The 12690-nt window shown below is 37.0% G+C and overlaps 1 protein-coding gene across 1 annotated transcript in view; it reads left to right on the top strand.

Moving 5' to 3' along the window:
- The window catches only part of LOC139970835 (S-adenosylmethionine-dependent methyltransferase Rv2258c-like), a 31525-nt gene extending 21298 nt beyond the window's left edge, over positions 1 to 10227 (top strand). The window contains exons 3-4 of the mRNA XM_071976871.1: positions 4646 to 4768; positions 7425 to 10227. Of these exons, the coding sequence (XP_071832972.1) occupies positions 4646 to 4768; positions 7425 to 7984 (683 nt within the window). The 3' untranslated portion in view covers positions 7985 to 10227. The remainder of the gene's footprint in view (positions 1 to 4645; positions 4769 to 7424) is intronic.
- Positions 10228 to 12690: the final 2463 nt, after the last annotated feature.

Here is a 12690-nt window from a genome sequence, read left to right on the forward strand (position 1 = left end):
TATCAAAGAATGAAGTTACAGGGATAACAAATATTTCGAAATTTTTATTTTACTTTCTCAATTAAAAAAAACAAAAAACAGTGCAGTAGATACAGCACGCTCAACTCTTTTTTGAATTTTTAAAAGAAACAAAATGGCTGATACATTCTTAAGTTAACCTCAGTCCCCTTACACTTTGACTGTGGCCATTATGTAACCATGACGACGTCGTATTGTCTTATATAGATACAGTATTACCATTCCCTTGAAAACAGAACAAATAATGCACTATGTAGGTTAGCCGACATGGCAGGGAAATATTTCATATTTTCATTTGTCTTAGGTGTCTTATGTTTTGGTCAAAATAGATTTTGTGAAGCGTTACAATTTCGTTTATCATCTTCCAAAGAGTTGCTCTTAAGCATTAGCAAATGGAAGGGAAATTTTAACGATCTTTGTGAGTCTGCTATCAAACTCTTTCGTAGACCACTTGACATTTCTGATAAAGTCATCGACTTTGAAGTTGTAAATGAGGCAACGTTATATATATAGGTTCAAAATACAAACTATTGGTTTGTTTTATATACGAACAAATACCAACATAAAACTGACGGCTAAACCATTCCCTTGTTTATGTATATGTATAGGTTATTCTGCTTTAAAAAAAATAAAGCATGGCTCACATATAACAAGTGCAATATTTGGAGTCGATCCTGATTATGTGCCATTGAATATGGAAGTTGTATTTAAAATTATTTTATTTTTGCACGCAAAAAGATATAGGAAAACTGGTGGTTGAGGTGTTGCGTGGTTGTTGGAAGGGGGAGGGAGGGGGAGCGATGGGTAGATTCTAGATCAGGGGTGCATGGGGGTGGGGAATGGGATGGTTATAGGCAGCCTTCTTGTTAGGCCTGCAAGACGACACAGGAGATAGGTCAGGTGAGAAATGTAGCAAAGATGAGAGCAAAATGTGGCTATTTGTAACAAGAATCTTCACCTGAAACAGAAGCGGATCCAGAATTTTAAAAGGAATAGGTTGTGGCACTGGGATTCGTTGAGGCTGACTCTCATGTAGGGGTCTGGGGCCTGCATTCTGAGGCATATTTAGGCTATAAATTAGGTCCATAATTAACTCTTATGTTTATAACTTTAGGTAGGTCTACTTTAAACTTTTTTTGTGTGGGGTTGAACAGGGGTGGTGGTGGTGGGGGGTGGGTGTATCAAGTCCCCAAACACCCTGAATTCGCGCCTGAATACAAACATATACAAAATCAGATATCTACATACTTAGAAACACTTTTTTGATCGCAGTACATTATATATTTGTTAACAAGAATGTTGTTTCTTTGTTACACATCTGTCCATAAATAACCACTTTATGTATCTAAGGTAACCAACATATCTCTGTACTGGCTAAGACATCATGTCTGATAACTACAGAAAGATGGAACGTCTTTTCTTTCCTTTTTTTCTTCCTTTGGTTGTATTCCTCTGACCGTCATGTCAAAATTCCTTCATGTTTCTTAAGTAGGTCTCATTTTGATGGTTGTATACCATAGGGTCAAAACCCTTGTGAGTATGATCTACTTGCCACTATTATAAGATCAACGAAAATTGTTGTTAATTTACTGCCTCTTTTCAAAGTGAAGTGCTTCCCTCTTTTCATTGCTACGTCCTTGTAACCCTTGTTTTGGCAAGCCTTGTCCCCTTTCAACTATAGAAGAAGATTCAAAAGGTTGGCCCCTGAACCTACATTTCACTAATCGGTTTCCTTCACCCGGGATTCGAAAAGTTAGCTTCATTATTCACATACAAAAGGCAAGCGTGGTCTCTATTTTCCAGCTGAATGGTAAACAGAGTTAGATTTTTTTCCTTCTTCTCCTTTTTTCATAAACCCACCCCTTTTTTTCTGTCTACATGTGTGATATGAATCTTTATTAAGTTTTCGGGTATCACAATAATCTAACAGGGGCCCTATTCAACTTGACCCATTTTGGAAATTTAAGTCTCTTCGTTCAGACTAGTCGTTTTTTTTTTCTGGTTTTTTTTTTTGTATTATTATTATTTGAAAAATGACAGTGTAACCAGAAACCATCACCAAATTCATTGGCCCTCTGATTTTGAACCAATGAGATCTTGTGACAACGAAGTTATTGGGTTAAAAATGAGTAAGTTGGATGTTGCGGTTGGCGGTTAGTTATGAATAAAGAGAGACAGAATGAGAGAGAGAGAGAGAGAACAAATAAAAAATGGAGACGTGTTCAGTGACAGGACAGCGCATTAGTCAATCTGATTTCGCGCGCGAAAGTGGTTCCCCTTTGGCGCGCTATTTTTAATTCTCAAGGGTGCATGGAGTATAAATTTCCAAACAGAGATATGACCGTTAGAGCAGCAGGTTTATTCTTGGGGTCTCCTCTAAAATCAAATGATAGAAAGAGAGAGCTAAAAAAAACAACATGAAATTATGAAGTGTCCTTATGACCTACATTTTTACCTTTTACTAGTCTCTTTTCTTTAAGTTTTAAGTCCAGGCATGGTTGTCCAACTGCATCGGTAATTACCATAGAAGTTTACTAGTTTATAGTGTTTTTAATAAAGGCAAAACACTTTGACAAATTCTACAAGGCTGATACGAAATGCAAACATATTCTTTTACTCATTGCAGCACCGGGCTCGTAAGGGGGTAGGCGCAACCATAATTACAGAAAACCCCCAGAAGCCTCTGAGATTTCCCCCTTTGTTTTATTCTTACTTAGGTTTCTTCAATAAAAATTATCATTGCCAAAAACAACTGAGAATGTGTGAAATCACTGATTATTGCAAAACTTATTTATAATATATGTATGTTAACAAAAATATGATCAAACAAAGGAGAAAGTAAGACAAATTAAGGGAAACAATTTGGGGATCCTGGGGAAATTGTCAAATGTTATCATTCGCTCTATAAAAATGATAACGTATAGTTAAAGCTATATATAGGCGCATATCATGACCTTATATCCAAAGGCCCTCCCTTCTGGTTTCTGGTTACACATCTTCATTCTTATGTTTAAATTAAATCTTCTTAAGAATCACTTGACTTCACTAAATCTGATGGGAGGAGGCCTCGGGTCTTGTGAGGGGGGAGTGAGTGTCCTCCTGTTCTATAGGATCTCAGTGGCTATATAGAGTGCTTGTGAGTTAAACCCGTCCACGGTGAGGGGAGGGGGGGGGGGTATCACAGTCAACTGTGGGGATATTAATATAGAAAAAAGGGTGGGGCTAGGTCTATGGCATCCCCCAGGCTGAACTTAATCGCTCCTCTCTCAGCATAGTCCCCTGGTTCTTCTTGTAATTTTAAATTTTCTTCTTATTCTCTTTGCTTTCTAATTGTTTTTAGCCCTCTCCTGAGTATAACTGTATTAATCCATTTGTATGTATGTGCCTTACTCTTTGCATATTTGCATACAGTCTAAGTCATATTTATGTAATCGGTTCACACAATTTTCCCGCGCCCCCTACCCTTACCTTATATACTAATCTAGCATTGAAGCATTAACAATTTCAACTGAAAGCTCGGCTTTTTGTAAGGAAGTTAAAGTTTTTGCAACCAAAAATTGTCGCGGATCACATTACTAGTGACCACTAAATTTTGTTCCTAATTTACCCGAGGGATTAGTATGACCAGATCTGATTAAGATGACTTAGCTTGAAGTGGCCCTGAATCGATAATACCATTTTTAAGGAACATGGAAGATGTTTAGAAAATTGTCTGGACATAATTGTCTATACCACCTATAGCTGCTTTAAAGGCATTGACGACTCGCCCCAAACCGCGTGCCGCGCTCTAAAAAAGTTAACTTTCCGTTGCTTAAAAGTGACGTTTTTTTTCGCGTCGCTACAAAATGCAGACAGTAATGAAACGTGATACCTTGTTATCTTTTATCTGGACCTGAGATGTCCATTGCTGCTATGTACACTGTGTTGTGGGTATTGACCGTAGCTGCATGTAGACTGTACACTAGTGTCTATAATTACCGACGGTAGCAAGCTGTGTGTGTACTTTCTGGGATCGACGGTGGTGTTTTACACTTCTGTTACACCTCAGTATAAACTAGGTCAGATTACCGGCATCAGACGTTTCTTTGTGCGCGAGTCTTCACTCCCTTTAAATATCCTAGGTCATTATGTCAATTATCTATATACAAAACCTGACTATAGATACATATGTGCATGTTGAGACAAATCCATCCGTTCTATTAAAGGAGGGAAGGTCTTTTTCTAACGATGATTATTTTCGATCAAATTATGGTTTCTCCATTCCTCTTTGTGTCAACCTTTGTTATTATAGTTTTAGATGATTTAATAAAGAAATGATTGAATTGAATTGTTTTGTTCTCAAAGGAAGACCAATTGGTTCCATAGTTAGTTATTTCCTTTTCTGATCCATCAATTAAGCCAAATTCTGTTAAATTTATTATTTCGCAAATGTATCCCTTGGTTATCATATTTCTTCCTCCCTCACAATAACAAAATATTAACTTCCGGCTAGACCGCTTTGAACTGCGGCCTTTTCACTCAAGTTTATATCATCCGGAATTCTTGCTTTTATGAGTCCATTGACGAATCTGGAAAAATCATTATCATTCCCAGTTATTATTTTCTGTCCTTTTTTTTCTTTCTTCAGGTGTCTCTTATAAACACTACACGGAATTCCACCACTTTATGAGTTTGATGTCAAACGTATGGTGGGGGAGGCACCTAATTGCCTCTTTCGTACCCAGTGTCCCCGGATTGAGAGAACAACTAGGTATTTGTCTTTTATATCACTTATTGTTTAGTGGCAGTAATCGTTTCGTGCTTGAAGATTGAAAATTCATATTGATATTAAATATTCATTATTAAAATGAATTAATTAGCATCTTGCAAATATATCACAGTAAATAAGTCAGAGCATACGTATATATAGTCTAGGTATTTGTCTTTTATATCACTTATTGTTTAGTGGCAGTAATCGTTTCGTGCTTGAAGATTGAATATTCATATTAATATTGAATATGCATTATTAAAATGAATTAATTACCATTATGCATATATATATCACAGTATATAAGTCAGAGCATATGTATATATATAGTCAGCTGTGTATAGTGAGATACATACTATAAGCATATTATTGTAGAAACCAACTTTGAAACCATTTGAAACAAGTATGTAATCAACACACATTCTGAATGCATATACAATAGTTTGATTAAACATGATAATGTGCCCCCAAAATGCCAAAAATGGTTACCGTATAGATATTTAAACGACTGTTTTTCGTTGTCACCCACGCGCGAGACTTGTCGGTTAAATTAGACATTTCATTATAGTCGATGTGAGTGTAATCTTAGTGGGTACAATTCCTTTCAAAAGAACCTTCGGAATGGAGAGATTTTTGTCCTTTCATTAAGGACAAGGATTTATTTTTTATCTAATGGGTGCACAGCGAGGTCAAAATGAAGAATACAAACAGGAAAGAACAAGAAGAAAGAGAAAGAGAGAATAAAAAACCAGGAAAGGTATAGCATTGCATCGTCAAAGGTTGGATATGTTAAACGAATTTGTACCGGTAAATTTTGCTTGGCAAAGCAAATTTATATGACTCTCTTTAAAGCTTCATTAGACCAATATTTTATGAAAGTATCTGGCAACAATAAATTGTGACATTACAACAGTTGAACTGAAGCTGTATTTGTAATTATAAAATGTGGACATTGCTTAAGTCTAGAGGAAAACGGCCAATGTTCGTACAAAACATAGTAACGTATCATAAAAATATGTTTGGTTCTAAAAAGACTATAAGAAAAAGGCGCTGCTTGATATCAGAAGACATTTAACACATTTTCGCCTAAATCGTGACAAAGATTTTTTAGAAATTCATTTTCAGTTTATTATTAGGCAGCGTATACTTCTACACAATACTGCATATATATCATATGTATATTTTCTCCTGGATTTTATTTTTTAAATTTGCACATTAATTTGTTTACTTCCTGTTCGATCTATCATAATACGTCGGATGAATTCATTGGTAATCGTGCGAATCCATTCGTTCATTAGCTTACATGGTAATCTATGACGTCATCAGACGTTGTAAAATTACTCATGAAATAGTAAGAACTGTCGTGCCTGACGTGTGTTGTGTGTCTATGCACATGCATTGACCTTTCCACATGGTTTGTTACACAAGAAACGTTTCACCGAATTGTAATAAATAGGAACATTTTGTTTTTCTGCGCTTTTTTAGCGGCAAATTTTGATGTAAACCTATGAAAATATTGCATTTTGGCTTTTTGACTAACATTTTATGGATGATTCAAACATTTCTACGTGTGACGTCACAATAGATTAAGACCGCCGTATTTCAAATAAGCCGAAACATTCTATTGGCGCGGTTCGCGTAAGGTATAGGCCTTAATAAATGTGTGGAATATATATCACAGGAAAGGCAATGGTTGCTATGCAAGGATTAATGGTAAGTTTTTTGTTTGAAAAGTTCCGACTCAAAATATTTGCCAATATCGTATGAAAGCAGTTCTTATGAAGGATAAAAGAGATGATAATATAAGATAACCTAGTCGTGTTGTTGTTCTTCTTTTTCCATCAAGTGATATTTAGACTCAGTCCATGAAGATATAATTTATGTAAGGCTTGAACAGTGATCCTCAAAAGTGAATAGTGAAGGCGGGGAGGGCTGGTGGGGTGGACAAAGTGCCAACCAGGCATTTATGTTGGTCTTGTGGGGGGTGTCATGTCTGTGTGTGTGCGTATAGGGAGAGGGGTAGCAGGGGTATTAATTAGGATATGAATTTACAGACGGTTGAAATTGCAACCTAACTGAAACAGCTAGCACAACTCTTAGTAACAAATGTTAGTCTGTTTTAATTTTCAGTCCAGGTATTGTGGAAGTATAGAGGAGAGTCGGAAAGGGGTAAGAGGGGAGGGGGTAATCTAGGGGAAATATTAAAAGAAGCTTCTGTTAATCGCCCTTCAAATTTGGAGTCAATTGATTGCAAAGCTGTAAAAGTCTCCTTTGTTTATTTCATTTTTCATATACATAAAGCCGCTGAAATGCCAGGATGTCATTCGCCCGTCCAAAGTTTCACTCGATTGAAGACTCACTCGCCCCGCCCACCCTCAATATACTTTTGTTTTTACAGTATATAAACAAAAATGTAGGTTAAAACTTACCGTATTATGCCTTTTCCTGGAAACTAAATTCGATAATTTTTTTCGAAGGCCTTCGAGGAATAACGCTTTCCATAATATATACTAACGTTGCTTCTACAATCTTAGTGTGTTTGTTTGTGTGTATCTGTTCTTCTATTTTGTTTTATTCTTCTTCCGGAATATCTTTCGACTGCGGTAACATTTTCTGTTTTAATAATTACTGACATTTTTTTTTTACTCTTTGTTAACAGAAGCCGGAATATCTGTTTTAGATGTCGGTTGTGGTGAGGGCGGTGCATCGATATTATTGGCTGAGCATTTCCCGAACAGTAAATTCGTCGGTATCGATCTGGTAGAGGATCCAATCAAGTATGCAAATAGTGCTCTGCGGGAGAAGAACTTAGATAACATCCGCTTTGAAGTGATGGATGCTCATGATATTCCTGAAGCATGGGATTCTTCTTTCCAATTCGTAATGGCAAGTGACTCTCTTCACGATATGGCACATCCGGTCGACGTCATCAAAATCATCAAACGTATATTGACCCCGGAAGGGAAATTTTCTGTACTGGAGGTCAACGCGCACTCTCAGATTAGTCAGAATAAAATGATGCCCTACGCCTCTACGTTTTATACGAACAGCCTATTTCATTGCATGACTGTTTCCCTCCACGCAGAGGGTGGAGAAGGGAAGGGAAACATGTGGGGTCGGGAAGACACAGAAACCGCATTAAAAGAGGGCGGGCTTACGCTTCTGTCTGTCCACGCTCCAGATGGATGGTTCAACGTTCACTTTCTCTGCAAGAAATAGTACAAATGTTGGGTAAATTTCTTCCTTAATTAAAAGTCAGTTCTATAGATTGAAATTTTTTGAATCCCCAAAATTTTAATTTATTATATGAAAGGATATATATCTCTTTTTCAGTTTTAAACTTTTATCATTTTTTAAACAGCGCCAACGTTCTAAAACGTCTCAATTCATGAAGTTGAATATAGTAGGGATGCTAACTTTCCGAAAGTGTAAGTGACCGATAAATCGATGGTATAGATTTGATATTCAATTAGTCATAATAGTTTTAATCGATAATCGATTTCAACGAATAGATTGAAATGTATCGTAATTGTTACTATCAGAATGGAGAGGATACTATTAGCGACGACGTTAGGTAATAAAGATTGTGTATATGTATTTGTGTACAACTGGAACATAGCATATTTATGATACTTTAAAAGAGCGATATAAATTATTCGAGAAAACAGAAATAATTAATTTAACAATTCACCTCATCTATATTACCATTATATCATAACAGTAGAAACTAAAAGAATTGTCCGTTATTCTCGAGTTTGAAACTTGTTATAGCGAAATCAAACGACTTATGCTTCAACTTAAGGTTTGAATCTATATGCGATGTGGCATTTCTAGGAAAGATGGAGTGGGGGGGGGGGTGGTGGTTGGGTTGCTCACGGCGGAGAAGAGCAACTGTATTTAACACAACGAAGTGTATAAAGAGGAGATGCAAAGTTGGGTCTGGGGTTTATATGGGTGTGGGGCGTGGGTGTGGGGTTTAGTTGTGGGGCGTGGGAGAAAGACAATCCGGCTGGTTTCTATAAAAACGTTAAGAAAATGACATCATTTATTATCATTGAGTGTCCGAGTTTCGTCTGCGGTCTGAAGTGATGCATTATTCGTACGGTACTTTATATCGCGGAACAGGTGTCATTTTGTCTTCCCTATTAGTTGCCAATAGACCCGCTCAGTGAAAGCCAAATAACAGCCCTTCTAGTAACAGAAGAATAGCAAACATACATCAAATGGTAACTATTTGTCGATCACACGGGAGGGTGGGATTGGGGGAGGGGGTTAGAAATTTCGGACCACCTACTATATAGTTTTACTTAACAATCAGACGAGAAAAATGGGCAAGGATTCATTTGAAAACAAGAACGCTTGCGCAGTATTCGCATCACCTGTGGTGAACTCCGTGTCAGCTCGCTGGTCATAGTAATTTCTTTATGATCACAGCCACTTTCCAGTCGACTTTACTCACGCACCAAGATACTGTTAACGCTAATCATCATGTTCATGTCACGCACCCAAAGCACCTGTACTGGCAGTTTGAGCAGCATGGTATCATGTGTCTGTCCGATCAAGGTTACGAACTGTTCCTACTGTTACTATGGGTGCTTTAAAACATGATATGGGAGGACAGTACAGAGTGGTATTAGCGCTGGGAAACTTCCCAAACTGGCTGTCGAAATGTACGTGGACTGCACATTCAAATTGACGTGAGGGGACGACGTCACGCACATGTGCAGTTGGAATCATGAAATGGCGTAACTGTAGTACGAGTAGAACAGCACGTGAAAGAGTACGAAGTATGAACCAATACAAGGCTCAAGCTCTAGTACGCGTGCGTACTAATGGATTAAAAAATGTCATGGAAACGAGTACAAGTCCATGCGAGCGAGTGTGCGTGCAGACAACTATGTGAGAAAATAAGATTTAACTCTGTAATGGATTTGATTATATCAAAGAAGTATCAATGTTCGAAGACTTACCGTAATTAAATTTGCAGACTTTTACGAACAAATTGATCATTCTCCATATTTGCATATAACTTAACAGCAATAATGTATTCCAGTGACAAAAAAAAATGATATCGACGAAAAATATTAATTTTTACTTTTACGAGGTTTTGCACATGATGTTTAATACAATTGAAAACTCGAAAATTTCTTGTAAAATTGAACAAAATTAATTACAATGTAAATTAAAGTTCATGGTGAGCGTGAGGTATAAACCACGCAAACTCTGAATTTCCATTGATAACATACAGGTGCAGAGTTCTCCTGCAAAAGCATTTGAAAAAAAGAAAGAAAATCGGTTTTTATGCTGTATATATATAATTTCATGTATATAGTAATAAATATTACGTTCTCACTTCACTTTGAATTTGGGTATATATCGGAGACGGTATCATTTGCTTTGTTAAAATTATTTTTTGTTTAGGGAATATTTAAAAGAATACATTATATAACATTGAAAAGAAATATATTGTAGCAGTTTTGTCTATTTGTTGCTTCCCTCTCGTTGAGCTATCTTCCTCGCCGATTAGTTTATATATCCAGCCGTATAGGAGGAAGGGATGGGGTGCGTGGTTGTTAAGGCTGTTATGTATTATATTTCAAAATGATTTTAATGTTAAGGCAAAACAAAAAAGCGGTTTAGCTATACCCAGCTCTACGGACTTGAGCCGCGAAACGATTACATTGGGGTCTTCCGAATGGAAATGATTACATGAGGCTCTCCGAAAGCGATTGAACCCCCCCTTAAGGTAATGGGCTCCGGGCCTCACCCCGGCTCGACCTCCTTGCGTTACGCCGCTCATGGGTTTTGTTCTGAATATCAAATGAAACGACGTGATATGTGACTGGGTATTGTGGGCCGCAGAAATACACAGAGAGACTCACACTCACCCGTAATTTGGATTCATAGTGAGTTATAAATGACTGTACGCAGAGAAACTAAGTTACACTCACTGGACTCACAGTCTCGGAATTATTGGACTATGCGGTTACGTAATTAGATTTACTTATATTACACTTACAGGGGCTCGAGATCTTTGTACACAGAGTAGCATAATAAAAAGCATTGGACTAAATTTGAGTCGAAATCATTGTAAGTAATTATTAGATTCCCTGGACTCAAAGTGACTTGGAATCTTTGGACTCGAAATGACGCGGAAGCCAGGATTCTTAGTAACGTAAAACAACTCATTCAGACTCAGAGTGACTCAGAGTCACTGGACTCAAAATAGTGTAACTAGACTCATTTGACTCAGAGTAAAGTAATGAGGCTTATTGGAATCAAATTGGCGTGATTAGACACATTAAACTAAGAGTGACTCGGAATCATTGGACTTAAATTAACGTAAGACGACTCATTGGACTAAGAGTGACATAATTAGACTCATTGGACTTAGAGTGATGTAATTATACTCATTGGACTCAGAGTGATGCGGAATCATTGGATTCAGAAAAACTTAACAAGACTTATTGGGCTCAGAATAACGACGACTTATTGGACTTAGAGTGACGTAATTAGACTCATTGGACTAAGAGTGACATAATTAGACTCATTGGACTTAGAGTGATGTAATTATACTCATTGGACTCAGAGTGATGCGGAATCATTGGATTCAGAAAAACTTAACAAGACTTATTGGGCTCAGAATAACGACGACTTATTGGACTTAGAGTGACGTAATTAGACTCATTGGACTAAGAGTGACATAATTAGACTCATTGGACTAAGAGTGATGTAATTATACTCATTGGACTCAGAGTGATGCGGAATCATTGGATTCAGAAAAACTTAACAAGACTTATTGGACTAAGAATAACGACGACTTATTGGACTTAGAGTGACGTAATTAGACTCATTGGACTAAGAGTGACATAATTAGACTCATTGGACTAAGAGTGATGTAATTATACTCATTGGACTCAGAGTGATGCGGAATCATTGGATTCAGAAAAACTTAAGAAGACTTATTGGACTCAGAATAACGACGACATATTGGACTTAGAGTGACGTAATTAGACTCATTGGACTAAGGGTGACGTAATTAGACTCATTGGACTCAGAGTGACGTAATTAGACTCATTGGACTCAGAGTGACGTAATTAGAGTCATTGGACTTACACTGACGTAATTAGACTCAGAGTGACGTAATTAGAGTCATTGGACTCAGAGTGACGTAATTAGACTCAGAGTGACGTAATGAGACTCATTGGACTAAAAGTGATGCGGAATCATTGGATTCAGAAAAAAACTTAAGAAGACTCATTACACTCAGAAGTAACGTAAGACGACTCATTTGGACTAAGAATGACTCGGAATCATTGGACTAAGAGTAAGTTTTGAAGACTAATTTGGACTTAGAGTGACATAAAAAACGGCGACAAAATTCTGAACAAGATCAACTATACAAAGAAAAATAATAAAGTTCCAAATTTAAATTGGAATTTGTTACCACGAGTCATCTCTAGAGGTTATTAGTGCATGCAAGTTTGACCAGAGTATTAGAGGGCAGTATGCTCAAATTCTATCATATTTACAAAAAAGATTGAACCGTAACAGTGATGCGAAATTCCTACGCTATAGAATTGTGGTATAATCAGCTTTGAAATTTACAAGCAAAAGAAGGGGATGGAGAGACCTTTAGATACAAACGAAAATCTCTTGCTTTTCTGATTCTTTCTTTTTCTTTTCTTTCTTAATTCACTCTTCAAATTAGCCTTTTAGAAAACATACAGCCTTTTCTGAGAATAGTGTCTTGTAAAACTTTATATAGATTAATGTTACCTTAATAGCATTGAAGACTCGCCCCAAACCTCGTGCCGCTGTCTGAAAAAGTTTCCGTTACTTGCAAGTGAAGTTCTGTTTGTGTCGCTACAAAATGCAGACAGTAATGAAACCTGATACATTGTTATCTTTATCTATAAACTTGA

The sequence above is a fragment of the Apostichopus japonicus genome, chromosome 8, assembly GCF_037975245.1.
Source record: "Apostichopus japonicus isolate 1M-3 chromosome 8, ASM3797524v1, whole genome shotgun sequence".
NCBI classification, from domain to species: Eukaryota; Metazoa; Echinodermata; class Holothuroidea; order Aspidochirotida; family Stichopodidae; genus Apostichopus; species Apostichopus japonicus.